This window comes from Bombina bombina, chromosome 1, assembly GCF_027579735.1.
Source record: "Bombina bombina isolate aBomBom1 chromosome 1, aBomBom1.pri, whole genome shotgun sequence".
Taxonomy (NCBI): domain Eukaryota; kingdom Metazoa; phylum Chordata; class Amphibia; order Anura; family Bombinatoridae; genus Bombina; species Bombina bombina.
The window spans coordinates 1,340,302,925-1,340,326,200 of NC_069499.1; the positions used below are offsets into that span (position 1 = coordinate 1,340,302,925).

General features: G+C 40.7%; 1 protein-coding gene across 6 annotated transcripts in view; it reads left to right on the plus strand.

The window, feature by feature from the left end:
* Window positions 1–23,276, plus strand: part of NDRG4 (NDRG family member 4) — a 312,038-nt gene that overhangs the window by 128,461 nt on the left and 160,301 nt on the right. The window contains exon 1 of one of the 6 annotated variants that reach the window (XM_053702566.1): window positions 3,484–3,694. The exons of the other annotated variants lie outside the window; for them this stretch is intronic. Within the exon in view, the coding sequence (XP_053558541.1) occupies window positions 3,674–3,694 (21 nt within the window). The 5' untranslated portion in view covers window positions 3,484–3,673. Of the gene's footprint in view, window positions 1–3,483; window positions 3,695–23,276 lie in introns of those variants that run through there. 6 annotated transcript variants of the gene reach the window in all.

The window sequence follows — 23,276 nt, forward strand, 5'->3', positions numbered from 1 at the left end:
AAGTGTGTATTAATGGGTGAGTACATTGGGTGCTATAGTAAGTGTGTATTATGGGGTGAGTACATTGGGTGCTATAATAAGTGTGTATTATGGGGTGAGTACATTGGGTGCTATAATAAATGTGTATTATCGGGTGAGTAGATTTGGTGCTATAGTAAGTGTGTATTAGTAAGTACATTGGGTGCTATAGTAAGTATGTATTATGGGGTGAGTACATTGTGTGCTATAGTAAGTGTATATTATGGGGTGAGTACATTGTGTGCTATAGTAAGTGTATATTATGGGGTGAGTACATTGGGTGCTATAGTAAGTGTGTATTAGGGGGTGAGTACATTGTGTGCTATAGTAAGTGTGTATTAATGGGGTGAGTAGATTTGGTGCTATAGTAAGTGTGTATTATGGGATGAGTAGATTTGGTGCTATAGTAAGTGTGTATTAGTAAGCACATTGGGTGCTATAGTAAGTATGTATTATGGGGTGAGTACATTGTGTGCTATAGTAAGTGTATATTATGGGGTGAGTACATTGTGTGCTATAGTAAGTGTATATTATGGGGTGAGCACATTGGGTACTATAGTAAGTGTGTATTATGGGGGAGCACATTGGGTGCTATAATAAGTGTATATTATGGGGGAGCACATTGGGTTCTATAGTAAGTTTGTATTATGGGGGAGCACATTGGGTGCTATAGTAAGTGTATATTATGGGGTGAGTACATTGGGTGCTATAGTAAGTGTGTATTAGGGGGTGAGTACATTGGGTGCTATAGTAAGTGTTTATTAATGGGTGAGTACATTGGGTGCTATAGTAAGTGTGTATTATGGGGTGAGTGTATTGGATGCTATAGTAAGTGTGTATTATGGGGTGAGTACATTGGGTGCTAAAGTTAGCGTGTATTATGGGGTGAGTACATTGGGTGCTATAGTAAGTGTATATTATGGGGTGAGTACATTGGGTGCTATAATAAGTGTGTATTATGGGGTGAGTACATTGGGTGCTATAATAAGTGTGTATTATGGTGTTAGTAGATTTGGTGCTATAGTAAGTGTGTATTAGTAAGTACATTGGGTGCTATAGTAAGTATGTATTATGTGGTGAGTAAATTGTGTGCTATAGTAAGTGTATATTATGGGGTGAGTACATTGTGTGCTATAGTAAGTGTATATTATGGGGTGAGTACATTGGGTGCTATAGTAAGTGTGTATTAGGGGGTGAGTACATTGGGTGCTATAGTAAGTGTGTATTAATTTGTGAGTACATTGGGTGCTATAGTAAGTGTGTATTATGGGGTGAGTACATTGGGTGCTATGGTAAGTGTGTATTATGGGGTGAGTACATTGGGTGCTATAATAAGTGTGTATTATGGGGTGAGTACATTGGGTGCTATAATAAATGTGTATTATCGGGTGAGTAGATTTGGTGCTATAGTAAGTGTGTATTAGTAAGTACATTGGGTGCTATAGTAAGTATGTATTATGGGGTGAGTACATTGTGTGCTATAGTAAGTGTATATTATGGGGTGAGTACATTGTGTGCTATAGTAAGTGTATATTATGGGGTGAGTACATTGGGTGCTATAGTAAGTGTGTATTAGGGGGTGAGTACATTGGGTGCTATAGTAAGTGTGTATTAATGGGGTGAGTAGATTTGGTGCTATAGTAAGTGTGTATTATGGGATGAGTAGATTTGGTGCTATAGTAAGTGTGTATTAGTAAGCACATTGGGTGCTATAGTAAGTATGTATTATGGGGTGAGTACATTGTGTGCTATAGTAAGTGTATATTATGGGGTGAGTACATTGTGTGCTATAGTAAGTGTATATTATGGGGTGAGCACATTGGGTGCTATAGTAAGTGTGTATTATGGGGGAGCACATTGGGTGCTATAATAAGTGTATATTATGGGGGAGCACATTGGGTTCTATAGTAAGTTTGTATTATGGGGGAGCACATTGGGTGCTATAGTAAGTGTATATTATGGGGTGAGTACATTGGGTGCTATAGTAAGTGTGTATTAGGGGGTGAGTACATTGGGTGCTATAGTAAGTGTTTATTAATGGGTGAGTACATTGGGTGCTATAGTAAGTGTGTATTATGGGGTGAGTATATTGGATGCTATAGTAAGTGTGTATTATGGGGTGAGTACATTGGGTGCTAAAGTTAGCGTGTATTATGGGGTGAGTACATTGGGTGCTATAGTAAGTGTATATTATGGGGTGAGTACATTGGGTGCTATAATAAGTGTGTATTATGGGGTGAGTACATTGGGTGCTATAATAAGTGTGTATTATGGTGTTAGTAGATTTGGTGCTATAGTAAGTGTGTATTAGTAAGTACATTGGGTGCTATAGTAAGTATGTATTATGTGGTGAGTAAATTGTGTGCTATAGTAAGTGTATATTATGGGGTGAGTACATTGTGTGCTATAGTAAGTGTATATTATGGGGTGAGTACATTGGGTGCTATAGTAAGTGTGTATTAGGGGGTGAGTACATTGGGTGCTATAGTAAGTGTGTATTAATGGGTGAGTACATTGGGTGCTATAGTAAGTGTGTATTATGGGGTGAGTACATTGGGTGCTATGGTAAGTGTGTATTATGGGGTGAGTACATTGGGTGCTATAATAAATGTGTATTATCGGGTGAGTAGATTTGGTGCTATAGTAAGTGTGTATTAGTAAGTACATTGGGTGCTATAGTAAGTATGTATTATGGGGTGAGTACATTGTGTGCTATAGTAAGTGTATATTATGGGGTGAGTACATTGTGTGCTATAGTAAGTGTATATTATGGGGTGAGTACATTGGGTGCTATAGTAAGTGTGTATTAGGGGGTGAGTACATTGGGTGCTATAGTAAGTGTGTATTAATGGGTGAGTACATTGGGTGCTATAGTAAGCGTGTATTATGGGGGAGCACATTGTGTGCTATAGTAAGTGTGTTATGGGATGAGTACATGGGGTGGTCAGGCTAGTGTATTATGGGGTACATTGCTTGTTATGGGAGTTTTTTTAGGATAGGAGAGCAGTTTTAGTGTATAGGGTCAGAGCATATTAGGTTTTGTGATACCTGTGTATAAAATAGTTGGTTAGTGGTGATGGGTAGCTTAATGCTGTAATTTAAATATTAACCCCCTCCTTTCAAAGCAAAGATGCTGCACATTGTAATGCTGCAACACAAATAGGTGTGGTGGGTTTTATTAGTGTAAAATGAAAGGACAAGTGCAGCTGCTGTCTTTGCTAGTCAGTACTGGACACAACTGGGCAGTGACCATTACTTATTAAGATCAGGATATTGCTGTGCAAGTTGCAGATAGCTGCATAGGTTTAACCTGTAAAAGCCTATTGATTGTTGTTAGGGGAATGTGCATATTTTATGAGATGTTGTGGGTGGGGTGCTTGGGATTGAGAGGCCGGGGGGCGTCATGCACAACTTACCCAATAGCACAGCTGTCCTCTCTGCAGTAAAAGAAGGGAGGGGGAGCTGATCAGTGGGATAAAGGAGCAGAGGAGGGATGTGTCTATAAGCTTGTGATACTGCAGAGCTGCCTGAGCGTCTGTCTGTGCATCTGTCTGTCCCCATCCTTTCCATCTGTGTGTCTCTTTCCTCCCCTTTGTATGTGTCTGCTTTAGGACCTCTTAATTTCAACGACTCAGCTATTCCAACTCGACCAGCCATGCCGGAGTGCTGGGATGGGGTGAGTGATAGGCTGCAAGGGCAGATGGTTGGGTTCTGGCTTCCAGGGCAGGGGGTTCATTTCCCAAGGTCAAACTGCTGGCAAGGTGCAGGTCTCAGGAGTGGTTTGTAAGCTTCGTTGACATGGGCTTACTCAGTAGAAAGGGGCATAGTTATTATAATGCAATCTGTTGGGCTCCCATGAGCAAGGGACAGCCTTGTAATACAATAGCAGGGTCCTGGCTCCCACACAAGTACCGGGAGCTGGTTTGCTGGCTTCAGTGTGAAGCTGCTGTGCTACCAAGTGGAGAATGCAGGGTTACAAATGAAGAGTGCTTGGTGTGCTTGCCTTGGATGCAGCAGTAGGGATTTTACAGTGCTCTTTGCTTTACTGCATTCAGAAGATGTATGTAAACGTCTCAGATTCCATTCCCTAATCTAGTGGAATTTTAATCCTGCCATTTCCCCTCTCTGAGAGTCAGCTTTCCTCATAGAGGTGCTCAAGGTCATTAGCAAATGGCAAGGTCACCATTTCTGATGACAAGGTAGACTGAGTAAGGTAGTGCTGTATAGGTCTCTTGTAGAAATGTTAGAGAGATGCCCTGCAGGTCCCTGTTATAAAGGTTAGAGTGACGCTTTGCAGGATTGCCACTGTAGACATGTATTTCTAGTGCCACACTATAAATATTACAGACATGTTCTTAATGTAAAGAGAATGATGCTGAGATTGACATCCACTGTAAAGGTTAGAGAGGTGCTCTGCAGATCTGCCAATGTAAATAGTAAGCGTACCCTATGTAAATGTTAGATGCTTTGTATAGCCCCTATTGTAAGTTTAGGAAACTTCAGTGCAGGTCAGAGATTGTACACTTGTGCATGTGACTCAGATTAGTGTAATACTCTGCATGTGACTGTAAAAATAAAAGTCTCCCAGCACACTCTTTACAGTGATACTTTGCAGTGCTACTAGTTTAACTTTAATTGGAAAGATAGTCTGCAGATGAGAGTGATAAATGGAAGTTTATGTCCCTGTCCACTCCAGTATAGGAACATTTTGTTTCTAGATTGTGTTGTATAGTATTCTGGCATTTAATTCTGCAGCAGTTAATGTGTTGCAGAGCTCTATTAAAGTAACATCTAGTTAAGCTGTGCATGGCTGTAGCACAGGGTTGTTTAGGTAAACATTGTAGGGCTTTGCTAAACATTTTGTTAGGATGTGCAGGGCTATGCCAGAGAGCAGAATAAATCATTTATCCAATGTTCTTAACAGGAGAGTTAGTACATTGCCTGAGCTAAAGGATCTGCTGGCCTCTGTATGGTTGAGTGATGTTGCTATTTTGACCACAGTCAATACAGTGTTTTTTGGTAAGTGCTCATATGGTCTCTGCACGTCCTGATCAATAAGGCATTGGTAAATGTTTAGCTGACCTCATGCGCAGGCCAGCGCTCTGCATTTTTCGTTATGCTTATGGACTCATTATCTATAGTAGAGGCAGGAACCGCGTGCTGCGCGGCAGGTCTGTGACAGTCGGGGAAGGTCTGTCTGTGCGACTAACCTTGAGAAGGACACAGAATAAGCGTGGCAGTGTGAGGAATGAACGTGCTTGGAATCTATTACAGCTATAGAAAAAGAGTTATGGATAAACAGGAGTACATTAGTTTTATGTTCAGTTAGAGCAGGCTGTATATAAGTGGCATGTTTTTGTTTATACATTCTTTTTCTTTGTGTCCTAAACACTCATGACAACAAAACCTCATAGCTTGTAGTAAGGCCAGTCCTATATGTTTACTAAATAATATTCAAAACCAATAACCTACTTATCACAAGCTTTCAAATGCATTTGTGACAAGATAACACCCTATGGGGCCGATTTATTAAACTGTCAACCAGCTTATTCCGGATTCAGGAATTAAGAAGCAGCGGTCATAAGACCGCTGCTCCTTAACACGTCCGCCTCCTCTGACCCGATTGGGTTGATTGACACCCCCTGCTTGCGACCGATTGACCACGAATGTGCAGGGGCGTGGCATTGCACAAGCATTTCTCGTGATACTGTTGGCATTTATCAGATCATGTCCGCTCGCACTACGATAAATTGGCCCCCATATATTGAATAGGGATAATTTGAGAGTGACGTTCCAATCCATCATAACCTTTGAACATTTCCAATTTAGGGCCAGATTATAAGTGGATCAGTATTTACCGCTTCCGCTAGTGCGCTAACTGCGCTACAATTAAGATTTTTACACTAGTCAGGTTGCACTCGTATTACCAGTTGAAAGTAAACTGTTTTTGCTTTAGCGATAACCCGACTAGCACAAAAATACGAAGTTAGAATATCTTGTGCACGTTTAAGTATTCACCAGTAGAAGTCAATGGAGAAAAATAAATGGGGAAAAAAACTTAACACCCCACTCTCACACAAACACAATTGCATATTCTCAGTTGCGCTAACCCGACATGAAAATATGAATACTTCATATTCCAATGTTCTTTACATAACAGAATATGTTCTATTTATTCATAAATAAGTATTTCTACATGTATCTGATGGTATTTTGGTACAATATATATATATATATATATATATATATATATATATATATATATATACATATATATATATATATATATATATATATATATATATATATATATATATATATATATATATATATAGGAATATCTATTTACAAGTAGAAATTATTCTGATATGTGTAAAACATTGGAATGTCAAATATTTAAAGTAAATAGTTAAAACCTTTATTAAACAATTATATTGTATAAATATGCTTTTACATGTTTTCATCTACTTAAGTGAATGTAAACTTTCATGAATCAGTGTCCGGTTTTTAAAAATACTATTAAAAACAGTGGCACTTAATTAAACTTCACATTGCAGCGTTTTTCTTAAATACTTACCCTTTCTTAAAGGGACACTGAACCCTATTTTTTTCTTTTGTAATTCAGAAAGAGCAAGCAAGTTTAAGCAACTTTCTAATTTACTCCTATTATCAATTTTTCTTTGTTCTCTTGCTATCATTATTTGAAAAAGAAGGCATCTAAGCTTTTTTTTGGTTTCAGTACTCTGGACAGCACTTTTTTATTGATGGATTAATTTATCCACCAATCAGCAAGGACAACCCAGGTTGTTCACCAAAAGTGGGCCGGCATCTAGACTTACATTCTTGCATTTCAAATAAAGATACCAAGAGAATGAAGAAAATTTGATAATAGGAGTAAATTAGAAAGTTGCTTAAAATTGCATGCTCAATCTGAATCATGAAAGAAAATTTTTGGGTACAGTGTCCCTTTAAGCAAAACCAGACCGACGATCCCCCCCACCCGCTTCTCATGCTGTACTTAGCACCTCAATGACGAAACCGGCATCCTCCAATCAAGGCATGGCCTCACGAGCTGGACGCTCTGGGGTGCACGCCATGATTGTTTTGTCATTGCTGAGGTAAGTACAGAGGAGTAGTGATGTGCAGTTCGGTTCTTTTGGGTGAATCGGTTCATTTCGGACGGTTCGATTAACTAAACCGGTTCATGAACCGATTCACCAGTTCACCTACTGAACATGAGGTAGAGGCTCTACCTCATGTTCAGTAGGTGAACTGTAGAGCCGCAGATTCGTTTCCTGCAGTGCTGTATGTAAATGACTCAGTGTACTGTAACTCTAATGAATCATTTAGATAGCAGTACACTGATTCAAATAACAGGTCACACTCACAGCGGTTCTCAACAGACCCCTGCATTTACATTAACCCATTCAGCATCCCATGTTTGTGTGTGTGTGTATATATATATATATATATATATATATATATATATATATATATATATATATATATATATAATTTGTAGCTGTTGCTAAGTAAAAGTTAGCTTAGATATAGAGGAAGAACAACAAGAACTGTTAACAGACTGATTCATTGCAGACGAGTTAGCTAACAGTACACTGATTCAACAACACTGGTAATATGATCCTAGAGTGAGATTCTGCTGTGTGATTCATTAATTGAGGAGTTAGCAGAGCAGAACTCACTCTAGGATCGTATTACCAGAGTGCTGCTGATGACTCAGGAACTGAACTGTTTCAAACGAATCAGTTCAGTCTGGTGAACTGATTCATGCAGTTCAGTGAAAAGATCCGGTTCAAATGAACGATTCGTTCATGAACCGGACATCACTACAGAGGAGCTGCAGGCGGAGTATCGCTGGTCCAAATTTGCTACAGAAAAAGGTATTAAAAAAAAAAAAAAAACGCTGCAATGTAAAGTTTAATGAATGAAGGTGCCCCAGTTTTTTATAGCATTTTTAAAAACCGGGCATATATATATATATATATATATATATATATATATATATATATATATATATATATATACCTATACATATTTAGACACGTATGTGTATGTATCTCTATGTTAAAGCAACACCCGAGATCTTATATCTTTGAGCCCTTATAACTTTTGTGTGCAATATTTTTTTAAAGAATTTCTATTAGACAGTGTTAATATGAGTGTAACTGTACTCTGTAATGTATTTCTTTTTTAAGACACAATGAGTCCACGGATCATCTTAATTACTAATGGGATATCCACCTCCTGGTCAGCAGGAGGAGGCAAAGAACACCACAACAGAGCTGTTAAATAGCTCCTCCCTTCCCTCCCACTCCAGTCATTCTCTTTGCCTACGTTAGTGATAGGAAGAGGTAAAGTGAGGTGTTAGAAAAGGTACTTCAAGCAGTGGTGCCTTTCGTTTAGGTTTCCTGTCTTGTCCCTCCCATATCATCTGTGTACTTTAGCTTGGGTATTGAATCCCATTAGTAATTAAGATGATCTGTGGACTCATCGTGTCTTAAAAAAGTACAGAAAATTTATGCTTACGTGATAATTTTTTTTTTTTTTTTGACACGATGAGTCCACGGCCCGCCCTGTTCTTTTAAGACAGGTTGTGGGTTATTGTAAACTTCAGACACCTCTGCACCTTGGCTTTTCCTTTCTCTTCGTAACTTTGGTCGAATGACTGGAGTGGGAGGGAAGGGAGGTGCTATTTAACAGCTCTGCTGTGGTGCTCTTTGCCTCCTGCTGACCAGGAGGTGAATATCCCATTAGTAATTAAGATGATCCGTGGACTCATCGTCTTAAAAAAGAAATAAATGTATCAGGTAAGCATAAATTTTCTTTTTTGAAGTGTTTTATGCAACTTTTAATTTTCGTTAACCACAGCTCTGAGATTGCTGTAATGATTCCAGCATGCATCAGGATTGTGCTCACACGATTGCTTTTACTTTCAACTTTTAATACGAGCGGTAAGCCTGATTAGTGCAAACCCTCGTGATATACCCCTTATCGCTATGGAGCAAAAGATACTGCTCCGCTTGTGATCTTATCTAGACCGTAGTAGGTTTGACCTCTTGAGAGCCTATTTTGTCCCTTTTGTGAAGATCAGTTCTTGACTGTTATACAGATGTTATATTTAATGGTTTAATGTGCTCAGTTCATATGTTAATAAATACAGTTGTTTTCTGGTATATATAAATAGAGGCTAAATCACACTTTTTAATTATGAAACTTGTTTAAAAGGAAGAGAACACTAAACATTTGACATTATGTTGGTGTATTTTAAAACCTTTAATAATTGCTTAAGGGCCAGATTACAAGTGGAGCGCTAAATATTGCTTTGCAAAAGCGATATTAGTGCTCCACTGAGTAATACCAGAACACACTAATGTGCGCTGGTATTACAAATTGACAGTAACAAGAGCGCACTGCCATAGGCTCCAATGGCAGCCTCATTCTGATGCCGTCATACACGGCAGAGAACTAAAGCGCAGCGAAGGGGGTAAGTGGTGCAGGGATGGCAGCATATTGTAAATATATATTTATATGTCACACGGTTCCCATAGACCGCACCTTGTATATAGCTTCAGACGCTCCTTGAAAACCCACCTATTCAGAGAGGCTTACCATCTCTCATCCATCTCCCATCCTAACCAAACTAATACATGAACTGCCTGACTCACTTCTGCAACTACAACTGATGTGACAAGCTACCCCAACCTTATGTCTCTGCACCCTAAACTGTGAGCTCTCCGGAGCAGGTCTTTCTTCCTCCTGTGATAGATTTATTTATTTTTGTTGTGTTTTGTATTTTATCACAAATCCTTGTCATTGTATACCCTATCATTGTACCCAGCGCTACGGAATTTGGCGGCGCTATACAAATAAATGATAATAATAATAAAGGCACTTTTCAGTGCCGTTTTTTTTCTAAAACCCCACAGTTGCAGATTTTAGCCCCCAAAAACTGCTAAGTGCAGTTTTTCTTCATAAATGGAAAGAGTCCACAGCTGCATTCATTACTTTTGGAAATTCAGAACCTGGCCACCAGGAGGAGGCAAAGACCCCCCAAAGGCTTAAATACCCCTCCCACTTCCCTCATCCCCCAGTCATCCTTTGCCTTTCGTCCCAGGAGGTTGGCAGAGAAGTGTCAGAAGTTTTTCGATTAGTCTCTTATGGAGGGTAGTACTCTTCGGCATAGAACTTTAGTTTTAAGTAGTCCTGTCAGTCTCTCAGTGAGAGCATGGATGAAAGTTAGAGTCCGGAGATGCAGGGAGAGTCTTTCTGCGAAACCATCCCGACTCATATTAACAGCTCCACAAGCAATCAGTGTTAACGAGTTTCGCTGCCTGCTTTCTTCTCTCAAGTCCATGGCAGAAGCGACGCTACTATCTGTCACACTTGAAGGGCCGTGTTCCTGTTCCATGCAGATGTACCAGCGCCAAAGATATGGCCATGCGGAAACGTGTCGTAACCTCAGGTGGGAACAAGCCACCTTCCAGAGAAGGATAAGCAGCGTTTGGGTTACCTGCATGCAAAGTAAGAGTTGGTGGTAGGGAACTCGCCACTCGAGAGACAGAACCCCCAAACGCTTTTTTCATGGCACATCTGGACCTCCCGGGAGTTTGTTTATGATATTGTATGTGTTCCATTAACCGGGGCTCATGGTCCAGTTCAGCCCTCCGGGGAACGACTGCTCCTGAGGCTTCAGGGGGTCAACCTTTGGGGCCGGGGTCGTCCTTTGCTCCGGCGGAGGTCTGTTGTGCCTTTCGTTATAGACTGGCGTGCCTTCGTGTTCTTCTGAGGCACGTTTTGTCGTTGTTAGAGGATCCCATCCTTAATGGGTCGGGGAATTCTCAGTCTTCCTGTTTGAATGGCTTGCAGAATTAGATATAAGGGGATGAGGTAATCTTCTTATAGTCTTGTTATTTGAGTATCCTTTTCCAATTCTGAGCTTGGAAGAATAGGATCTCTGTTGGGCTGGTCCTGCAGGTGTGTCCGTTCTTCTTGCATTATCTTTTATTTTAAATCCGGTTAGGATGTATTTTATTTGGTTATATTCTTTCCTTTGGGAATTTCTACTCTGGAATCAATACTCGCAATTTTTAGGCCGCACTGTTACTTCTGCTGAATTTTGTTCAAGAATGGGACGTGTTTAGTCCTATGTTTGTCAGTTGTTATCTCTCCCTCTCAGGGGGTGACTTTATGTGGCCTTGACAGTACTAGGGCCCTTGGTTTCAGGCAGGTCCTGACTGGGTACAAATCCTTCTGTTTTTGAGGCCTATTTCAGACACATGGCGCCTGTTCTGCCTGGCTGGTTAGGGCGTTGAGTGCTTCACATTATTATTTGTGTTGTATTCCTTGTTTTATTTTACAAGTTTCAGCTAGCTTTCTGAGAGGACTTGATGGTCCGGAGCTTGCCTAGAATAGAGGATTGAGATAAGTCCTCATTAACCTTTTCAATTTGGTCGGCTGGGACTCCGTTGAGATCCGCTGCGTCATACTCAGTGGGTTCTGTTTTTTTTCGGGACCTAGAGTGTTTCCTTCCCATGGTGGGTTGGAGATTTGGAGGATTTAGGTCCTTCATACCGCCGGTTCCTGGCAGTCTGGCCTTTTCAAGGTCCCTTGGAATTGTCTTTTGGGGCTTGTTCCTTTTGAGGTTCTCTTCCCTTGGGTCCAGACTTTCTGGACTTTGTCCATTTTTTCTGGCGCTTTGGCTGTTTAATTTAGGAAGTTGTGCCGTGCAGCTTTTTCCTTCTTCTGGGAGTTATTTGTCTCTATCTTGGACGATAGGCTGTGTTGTTTCCAAGCTTTCGCTTGAGGATTTTGTACCGGGGTTCGGGATGCTCTGCATTCTTATTCCTTGGGTGTGGTCCTCTGGAAATATATTCTGAGAAGAATATGGAGACTAGCCTTTGTTCTATTCTTTCCCTTTGGGCGACTCTGTTCTTGTTATTTTTCCCTTGGTCTTGAACTTCATGTGTGTTGTACTGGTCGCCTTTGGGCTCTAGACCTTATGGGGGGGGGGGTGCTGACCCCTGGCTAAGGTTCTTCTCCCTTTGGGCTGGAAATTACAAGTGAGTCTTGTTTTCCGGAATAGTCCGGTTATGGTCACCTGTGAGTTCTTCAGACGGGGTATCTTTTTTCCTTGGACATGGGTTCTTGTCTTAGATCCATTTTTGGATGCCTGGAGACTTATGATCCTGCAGTCTGGTTCGGGCAACCCAGGTTTTCTGTGAACCTATGCTATGCCATGGTATCTAGCCCATTAGGCTTGCAAGTTGAATGGCCAGGGTTTACGTCCGCCTTCGGGTACTGGTTATGACCTTTATGGGCCTGTCTTGCCCTTTTTGGATGGATGCTTCCTTTCATGGGGAGTTTTTCTCTGTTGAATCAACAGGGTGTCTGGGTGAGGTTTCATCAGTCCTTGCATTGATCAGACTATGGCTTTCATGTCTTGTAAACATGTGTGCATTCATGTCCTGTGGGCATGTGCGCTTTTCTTTATCAGTGCCCTCTTCTTTGAAGGGGTAGTTTGTCTTCCTCAAGAGGTGGGGTTTCGTATGTTGCCCTGCCCTGTGTGCAGGGGGTTGGAACAAGTGGCTTTATTTTGGTAAGGGACAGCGGTCTGCTGCTCTGTGGCTTGTTCTGTTACAACTTTTGGAAAATGAAGTTTCCATGTCAAGGCTGTCTAGAGTGTGGTGCCAGGTCTTCCCAGGGATCTATTGTACTTTTTCTCTGTTCAAGTCCTAGGGGGTTCTTCTTTGGGAGTGCCTTTATGTTGAAAGAGCGGATGGGTTGGCACCCGAGCTCTGTTGGGGTGGGTGTGTTCCCCCCATTCTTTCCTTTCCCTGGGGGCTTGTGGATTGGGGTCTTCTATTCCCCCTGTCTTTCAGACATGCTTGTCGCTTGGGCTGGTCCGGTGTCTGGAGCAGGATCTGAGATCTGTTGCTCTGCTGCTTCGTCCTCCATGTTCAAGATCTGTAGGAAAGGACTGGCAGCTTTTGGATAGCCTGCAACTTTGTTCACTGGTTAGTGGATGTTTGTGGTTTGGAGGTTTGTGGTTTGGAACCTATCTGCAGTTGCTCTTTACTTGCCCTGCAAGTATTCCTCTTTCAGAGTCATCTTGATTGACTACAGTGCACAGTTTTTTGTCTTCAGGGGTTCTCCGTTCTGACCTTGCTGCACGTGATTTCAGTTTTGAAAATTTAGCTATTCTGAGTTACCTTTTTTGGGGACTTTTTGGACCTTCGTCTTCAGTTATCTTCTAGGGTGCGGTTGCACTGTGTTTAGGGGAAGATTTTCTTCTTTGTTTCAGACTCCGGTTTTACCTCCATGGGTTCTGTTCACTCTGGGGTCTGGGCGTTGCCTCCCCTGGTTTCTACGAGACTGGTTGGGTCTCTGTGAGCTTGGCCCGGTTACTCGGGTTTTGTTGCTTGTGTTTTTATTTGGTGTCGCTGTACCCTATTTAGAGTTTTCTTCTGGAGTCCTTTATGGATGTTTTCCTCTGTGTCTTTTCTCCTTTGGGGAAAAATAATTTTTTTTTTTATCCCTTTCTCCAGTAAGGGGTGTGTTGTTTGGGGACCGTCTACTGGGCGACGGTGTCTCCTGGAGGCTTGTTGGCTCAGTCAAGTCTAGTTCCTGCGGTCTCTAACAAGACTTGTGGACTATCTGCGGGTTAGTGTCCTTGGGCCTTTTCCTTTTTCAAAGGTTTTTTTCTCAGCTTCGTACGAAGTGGGATTTTGTGGGGTAGAAGTTTTTCAGGCCTGGTGCCCTCAGAATGGGCCGCCTCTTGTACCCTCCTGTTTTAGCATTCAGTGTCCTCTATAGCTTGGGTATTGTTTTCCCAAAAGTAATGAATGCAACTGTGGACTCTTTCCATTTATGAAGAAAAACTTAAATGATGCTTACCTGATCATTTTCTTTTCTTCAGATGGAAAGAGTCCACAGCTCCTCTCCCGTATTTCTGTGGGGCGTCTGTTGTTTTTTTATTCTTCAGGCACATTTTAACCATGATATTTTTTCTACTGTTCCTTGTTCCTCGGCAGAATGACTGGTGGATGAGGGAAGTGGGAGGGGTATTTAAGCCTTTGGCTGGGGTGTCTTTGCCTCCTCTTGGTGGCCAGGTTCTGAATTCCCAAAAGTAATGAATGCAGCTGTGGACTCTTTCCATCTAAAGAAAAGAAAATTATCAGGTAAGCATAATTTAAGTTTTCTTTCTTTTTTTTTTTTTCTTTTTTTTTTAAATGCTATATTTTTTTTTAAAAAAAAGAAAGGAAACTAACACTTGATTTTGGGGGCATTTGGAACACATTTATAAAACTAACCAGAGATCTGATCTGATGGTTAATTCTTTAAGCGCTAATTGCTACCGCAAGCTTGTGGTAGCGAATACAGCCACTTATAATGGCTGGTTATTTATCGCGTGCCCTCAAACGGGCAAATGTGCTTATTTGCGGGTGCGCTATAAATTAGCGCTCCACTTGTAATCTGGCCCTAAATATTGAAGGTACATTGAGACAAGTGTATTAGAATGGTTACCACTTACTTACTAGCTTGTTATTGTTCCTGTAGCTCTCTTCAAAGCTCTCTTAAACGTACCAGATGGTGAAGTTCTGCATCTTAATACTGGGTGCCTCCAAAAAAATAATATATGGATGGGCGGGCTAACTATCAAAATTATGGCTGCCCATAATGCCCTTACATTTTTTCTGCGTTTAATTTGATTTTAGAGTGCTTTACTCATTTGAATGGCATGAGAATAACTTTCAATAAATACAAAAAGAGAAAAATCACCCAAGCTTGCAGACAATGTTTTTATTTGGCAATACTGATGGATTAGAATGGTGGCCATATTCCTTAAAATATTTGCAATCAGAAAGCTATTAAAAGAACATTAATTACACCTTGTTTTTGTGTAAAACTTGTGTTTTCTCTCTCACTAGCAGGGCAAAAAGCAAATTCTGCAACCTGCTAGTGCTGCAAATCAAATAGCTGGTTTAGGCAATTTGCAGCATTTTGAAAACTCAACTTACAGGGGCCTCTCTATCAAGCTCCGAACCCTGTCCGCCTGCTCTGATGAGGCGGACAGGAATCGCCGAAATTCAACCCGATCGAGTACGATCGGGTTGATTGACACCTCCCTGCTGGCGGCCGATTGGCTGTGAGTCTGCAGGGGGCGGCGTTGCACCAGCAGCTCTTGTGAGCTGCTAGTGCAATGCTGAATACAGTGAGCGTATTGCTCTACGCATTCAGCGATGTCTGTCGGACCTGATCCGCACTGTCTTTAGACCGCTGCTTCATAACCTGTGTTTCCAGCAAGCCTGAAGGCTCGCCAGAAACACGGGGCATCAAGCTCCATACGGACTTTGAGAAATATGCCCCAAAGTGTGAAAATGTTGAGATTCAGAACCCTTTTTGGAGCCAGCCATAGAAGCAAGGGGATACTGATAGAGATGGACCGTACCAGGAAATTACATACAAGTGGATATAAAAAGTCTACACACCCCTGTTAAAATGTCAGGTTTCTGTGATGTAAAAAAATGAGACAAAGATAGATCATTACAGAACTTTTTCCACCTTTAATGTGACCTATAAACTGTACAACTTAATTGCAAAACAAACTAAAATCTTTTAGGTGGAGGGAAGTAAAAAAAAAACCTAAAATAATATGGTTGCATAAGTGTGAACACCCTTAAACTAATACTTTGTTGAAGCACCCTTTGATTTTATTACAGCACTCAGTCTTTTTGGGTGTGAGTTTTTCAGCATGGCACATCTTGACTTGGCAAGGTTGCCCACTCTTCTTTGCAAAAACACTCTGAATCTGTCAGATTGTGAGGGCATCTCTTGTGCACAGCCCACTTAAGATCACCCCACAGATTTTTGATTGGATTCAGGTCTGGGCTCTGACTGGGTCATTCCAAAACTTTAATCTTCTTCTGGTGAAGCCATTCCTTTATTGATTTGGTTGTATACTTTGGATCGTTGTCATGCTGAAAGATGAATTTCCTCTTCATGTTCACCTTTCTAGCAGAAGCCTGAAGGTTTTGTGCCAATATTGTCTGGTATTTGGAACTGTTCATAATTCCCTCTACCTTGACTAAGGCCCCAGTTCCAGCTGAAGAAAAACAGACCCAAAGCATGATGCTGCCACTGTGGGTGTGGGTATGGTGTTCTTTTGGTTTATATGTAGTGTTGTTTTTGCGCCGAACATATCTTTTGGAATTATGGCCAAAAAGTTTAATCTTGGTTTTATCAGACCATAACACCTTTTCCCACATGCTTTTGGGAGACTTCAAATGTGTTTTTGCAAAATTTAGCTGGGCTTGGATGTTTTTTTTTTTGTAAGCAAAGGCTTCCGTCTTGCCACTCTACCCCATAGCCCAAATATATGAAAAATACGGGCGATTGTTGTCACATGCACTACACAGCCAGTACGTGTCAGATATTCCTGCAGCTTCTTTAATGGTGCTGTAGGCCTCTTGGCAGCCTCCCAGACCAGTTTTCTTCTCGTCTTTTCATCAATTTTGGAGGGACATCCAGTTCTTGGTAATGTCACTGTTGCGCCATATTTTCTCCACTTGATGATGACTGTCTTCACTGTGTTTCATGGTATATCTAATGCCTTGGAAATTCTTTTGTACCGTTCTCCTGACTGATACCTTTTTTTTTTTTTTTTATAAATGTTTTTATTGAGGTCAAAAAGCATTAACACAAATGAAAAACATAAACAAGGCATTCAAGACATATCTGATTTACAGTGGATATTAAAAGTCCCCATCATCCAGCCCTTGATATCAGAAGGAGAACCGAGGGGGGTAGCGCTGCTTGTCTTGAGCCGCCGCTCCAGGCCTGTTTTGTCCACTCTCTTGCTTTAGCGTCAGAAATACAGTGAGGAACCTGATTTTCTCTAAGCAAACCACTAAACCAGTAGTGTTGATCGTTTTTTGTGATAGGTCACTGTAATAGGTACCCTACACCGGCGGATTGCTGGGTTATCCGCAGGAGCACAGAGAAGATGCGACCGTTCACAGTTGCTGCTAGGACACGCCCCCGACTGATACCTTTTAACAATGAGATCCCTCTGATGCTTTAGAAGCTCTCTGCGGACCATGGCTTTTGCTGTAGGTTGCGACTAAGAAATGTCAGGAAAGACCTACTAGAGCAGCTGAACTTTATTTGGGGTTAATCAGAGGCATTTTAAATGATGGCAGCTACATCCCCAGTTATAAGGGTGCGCACACTTATGCAACCATATTATTTTAGTTTTTTATTTTTACTTCCCTCCACCTAGAAGTTTCAGTTTGTTTTTCAATCAAGTTGTACAATTTATAGGTCACATTAAAGGTGGAAAAAGTTCTGAAATTATTTATCTTTTTATTTTTTTACATCACAGAAACCTGACATTTTAACCGGGGTGTGTAGACTTTTTATATCCACTGTATGTGACCATAGTTGCAATGAAAACATTTTAAAGCTGGTGATTATACCCCGATGGGTCGAGTTACCTGTTTAACAAAACACAATTTATGTGACCGTAACTTTACCTAATCCATATAATGACATTTACTTACCATTGATTTTATAAATGTATCCTCTCCCCCTTTTTTCACTTCCTGGCGCTTCTCTATTTTCCCTCCCATGAGTCTATGGCCTCTATTTAACAAGGTCTGGCGGACCTGATCCGACAGTGTGGATCAGGTCCGCCAGACCTCGCTGAATATGGAGAGCAATACGCTCGCCGTATTCAGCATTGCACCAGCAGCTCACAAGAGCTGCTGGTGCAACGCCACCCCCTGCAGACTCGCGGCCAATGGGCCGCCAGCAGGGGGTGTCAATCAACCCAATTGTACTCGATCGGGTTGATTTTCGGCGATGTCTGTCCGTCTGCTCAGAGCAGGTGGACAGGTTATGGAGCAACGGTCTTTGTGACAAGTGATCCTAGCAGCTGTAGCGTGTAGAATATGCTGTATACGTAGGCAATATATAGGTTTACTACCATGTTTTATTCTGAGAGAGGTGTTGTCAACCCTACACTTTCGCTTCACACTCCCTGAAATGAATACCAGTAGTGGGTTCCTTGCTGCTGATAATTAATAAACAGCTATTAAAGGGACAGTAAAGTCAAAATTAAAGTGATTTAAAACCCCAAATTTATCGTTCATGATCCAGATAGATCATGCAATGTTAAAGAACTTTCTAATTTGCTTCTATTATAAAATTGTCTTTGTATTTTTGGTATCTTTTGTTGAAAAGCAGGGATGTAAGCTCATGAGACCGCATGTGTCTGGAGCCTTATATGGCAATGGTTTTGCAAGAATGGTATCCATTTGCCAGAGCACTAGATGGCAGCACTATTTCCTGCCATATAGTGCTCCAGACACCTATCTAGGTATCTCTTCAACAAGGAATACCATGGGAATATAGCAAATTTGATAATAGAAGCAAACTGGAAACTATTTTTAAAATTGTATCCTCTATCTGAATCACAAAATACATTGTTGGAGTTTCAAATCCCTTTAAACTTAAATGATTTGGATACAGCATGATATTTTAAATACATTTCTAATTTACTTCTGTTATCTCATTCACTTTGCTCTCATGGTATCCTTTGATAGAACATACCTAGGTATGCTCATGAGCAGCAATGCACTGCTGGGAGCTAGTTGGTGATTGATGGCTGCACGTATATGCCTCTTGTCATTGGCTCCCCATATGTGTTCAGTTACCTCCAACCAATACATTGCTGCTTCTGAGTCTACTCTTTAACAAAGCACACCAAGAGAATAGAAGTAAATTTACTGTCCCTTTAATGTCTATGGAACTTGTAATCATACTGACTGAGAAGTATGTTGCGTTGCATTAGAAGAGCAGTGTGAGGTGTGGTCTTCCATGTAGCTTTAAATACTTCACCAGTACTTTGTACTAGGAGCATTCCACAACAGTATTCTAATTCATTAGAAATAGAAAACACCTTTAAGTTGCATGATTTTTGGCTTTTCTGTTGACTGTTCAAAATCTAATTTTGAGCTCTTATGAATGACATTTGTTCACACAGCTTTTTTTTTTTCCTTTTGTTAACATCTTTGAGCATGCTCAGTGGTTTTATCAGCTCACCAGATTTACACAGCTACCAGTAGCGTGGCCGGACTTTTAGCCGACGGACATTTGGCAGACGGACATTTGGCCGAAACACAAGTGTCTGTCAGATAACAGTCCGGCCACGAGATAGATAGATTTGATAGATAGATACATAGATTAGATAGATAGATCAATAGATGCAATAGATACATTTGATAGATACGATAGATAGATTTGATAGATAAATAGATAGATTTGATAGATAGATAATTTCCCAGACAGAGAATTACAAATGGTAAGGTTCCCAGAGGCAGTTGCGGCGCCCGAGGCTCTGATTAGAACAGAGCACTCTGGAACGTATCTGCCCTCGGCCCTCGGCCGAAATCGGAACATTCTTTAGCTTTCTGTCGGCCAAATGTCCGTCTGCCAAATGTCCGTCTGTCAAATGTCCTTCTGCATTTTGTCAGAGCACCACCAGTAGTGCTCTTCCAGAGGCAATATACATGGTTAAATGACAGGAACATTTGAATACTAAAAAAGCTCTAACACAAAGCATTTTCTCTTTGAGCTTTTACAAACTGTCATTTGCGTAATGTTGCTAGCTTACCATTTTTCACACTCCGCTCAGATCTGGTTTATAGCCTTTACTACTACAGCTGCTACCCTTGAATGAGCAGAAGTATGGGAAAATACATTTCTAATACTCCGATAATGAAAATAAAACATATTTTTAAAATCTATACGGCTAGATTACGAGTTTTGCGTTGAGGGGTGCGGTGTTAACTTGCACGTTATTGTCACCGCTCACCTACAGTGCTGGTATTACAGGTTTTTATAAACAGCGTTAAAAGGCAAGAAGTGAGCGTAGAGCAAAATTGTGCTCCATACCGCACTCCAATAACAGCGCTGCTTAAGTCAGCGGTGAGCTGGTTGTACGTGCTTGTGCACGATTTCCCCATAGACATCAATGGGGAGAGCCGGCTGAGAAGAAGCCTAACACCTGCAATAAAGCAGCGTAAAGCTCAGTAACGGAGCTCCATTGATTCCTATGGGGAAACTAAATTTATGTTTACACCTAACACCCTAACATAAACCCCAAGTCTAAACAGCCCTAATCTTACACTTATTAACCCCTAATCTGCCGCCCCCGACATCGCCGACACCTGCATTATACTTATTAACCCCTAATCTGCCGCTCCGGACATCGCCGCCACCTACATTATACTTATGAACCCCTAATCTGCTTCCCCCAACATCGCCGCCACCTACATTATATTTATTAACCCCTAATCTGCTGCCCACAACATTGCCGACACCTACATAATGTTATTAACCCTTAATCTGCCACCCCCAACATCGCCGCCACTATAATAAACATATTAACCCCTAAACTGCCGTACTCCTGCATTGCAAACATTAGTTAAATATTATTAACCCCTAATTGCTGTCCCTAACATCGCCGCCACCTACCTACATTTATTAACCCCTAGTCTGCCGCCCCCAACGTCGCCGCCACTATATTAAATTTATTAACCCCTAAATCTAAGTCTAACCCTAACTTAAATATAATTAAAATAAATCTAAATAAAAATTACTATCATTACCTAAATAATTCCCATATTTAAACTAAATACTTACCTATAAAATAAACCCTATGCTAGCTACAATATAACTAATAGTTACATTCTATCTAGCTTAGGGTTTATTTTTAATTTACAGGCAAGTTTGTATTTATTTTAACTAGGTAGAATAGTTACTAAATAGTTATTAACTATTTAATAACTACCTAGCTAAAATAAATACAAATTGACCTGTAAAATAAAACCTAACCTAAGTTACACTAACACCTAACACTACACTACAATTAAATAAATTACCTTAATTAAATACAATTTATTAAATTAAATAAAATTAGCTAAATTTAAAAACCCCCCCACTAAATTACAGAAAATAAAAAACAAATTACAAGATCTTTAAACTAATTACACCTAATTTAATAGCCCTATCAAAATAAAAAAAGCCCACCCAAAATAAAAATCCCTAGCCTAAACTAAACTACCAATAGTCCTTTAAAGGGTCTTTGGCGGGGCATTGCCCCAAATAAATCAGCTCTTTTACCTGTAAAAAAAAATACAAACAACCCCCCAACAGTAAAACCCACACAACCAACCCTCCAAATAAAACCCTAACTGAAAAAACCTAAGCTCCCCATTACCCTGAAAAGGGCATTTGGATGGGCATTGCCCTTAAAAGGGCATTTAGCTCTATTGCGGCCCAAAGCCCTAACCTAAAAAAACCCCCCACTCAATACACCCTTAAAAAATCCTAACACTAACCTCCGAAGATCCACTTACCGGGAGAAGTCTTCATCCAAGCGGCAAGATGTCCTCAATGAAGCCGGCAGAAGTGGTCCTCCAGACTGGCAGAAGTGGTCCTCCAGACTGGCAGAAGTGGTCCTCCAGACTGGCAGAAGTGGTCCTCCAGACTGGCAGAAGTGGTCCTCCAGACAGGCAGAAGTGTCCTCCAGACCGGCAGAAGTCTTCACCTAGGCGGCATCTTCTATCTTCATCCTTCCGACGCGGAGCGTCTCCATCTTCAAGATATCCGGCGTGGAGCATCCTCTTCAATCGATGTCTTCTTCTGGAATAGGATTTTTTCAACCTTAATTCCGATTGTCTGATAGAATTCTATCAGCCAATCGGAATCTAAGGGACACCATCTTGGATGACGTCACTTAAAGGTACCTTCATTCCATAAGAAGACGTCGATTGAAGAGGATGCTCCGCGCCGGATGTCTTGAAGATGGAGCCGCTCCGCGTCGGAAGGATGAAGATAGAAGATGCCGTCTGGGTGAAGACTTCTGCCCGTCTGGAGGACCACTTCTGCCGGCTTCGTTGAGGACATCTTGCCGCTTGGATGAAGACTTCTCCCGGTAAGTGGATCTTCGGGGGTTAGTGTTAGGATTTTTTAAGGGTGTATTGGGTGGTTTTTTTTTTTAGGTTAGGGCTTTGGGCCGCAATAGAGCTAAATGCCATTTTAAGGGCAATGCCTATCCAAATGCCCTTTTCAGGACAATGGGGAGTTTAGGTTTTTTTAGTTAGGGTTTTATTTGGAGGGTTGGTTGTGTGGGTGGTGGGTTTTACTGTTGGGGGGGTTGTTTGTATTTTTTTTACAGGTAAAAGAGCTGATTTCTTTGGGGCAATGCCCCGCAAAAGGCCCTTTTAAGGGCTATTTATTGGTAGTTTAGTTTAGGCTAGGGTTTTTTTTATTTTTGGTGGGCTTTTTTTTATTTTGATAGGGCTATTATATTAGGTGTAATTAGTTTAAATATCTTGTAATTTGTTTTATTATTTCCTGTAATTTAGTGTTTGTTTGTTTTTTGTAATTTAGCTAATTGTATTTAATTTAGTTAATTGTATTTAATTTAGCTAATTTATTTAATTGTTGTGTAGTGTTAGGTGTTAGTGTAACTTAGGTTAGGTTTTATTTTACAGGTCAATTTGTATTTATTTTAGCTAGGTAGTTATTAAATAGTTAATAACTATTTAGTAACTATTCTACCTAGTTAAAATCAATACAAACTTGCCTGTAAAATAAAAATAAACCCTAAGCTAGATACAATGTAACTATTAGTTATAGTGTAGCTAATTTAGGGTTTATTTTATAGGTAAGTATTTAGTTTTAAATGGGAATTATTTAGGTAATGATAGTAATTTTTATTTAGATTTATTTTAATTATATTTAAATTAGGGGGTGTTAGGGTTAGGGTTATACTTAGATTTAGGGGTTAATACATTTAATATAGTGGGGGCAACGTTGGGGGCGGCAGATTAGGGGTTAATAAATGTAGGTAGGTGGCGGCGATGTTAGGGACAGCAGATTAGGGGTTAATCATATTTAACTAATGTTAATATGTTTATTATAGTGGCGGCGATGTCCGGAGTGGCAGATTAGGGGTTAATTTAATTTTAGTGTTTGCGATGTAGTTTATGGGTGTTAGTGTACTTTTTAGCACTTTAGTTATGAGTTTTATGCTACAGCTTTGTAGTGTAAAACTCATAACTACTGACTTTACAATGCGGTACAAATCTTGACGGGGTAGGTTGTACCACTCACTTTTTGGCCTCCCAGGACAAGCTTGTAATACTGGCGCTATGGAAGTCCCATAGAAA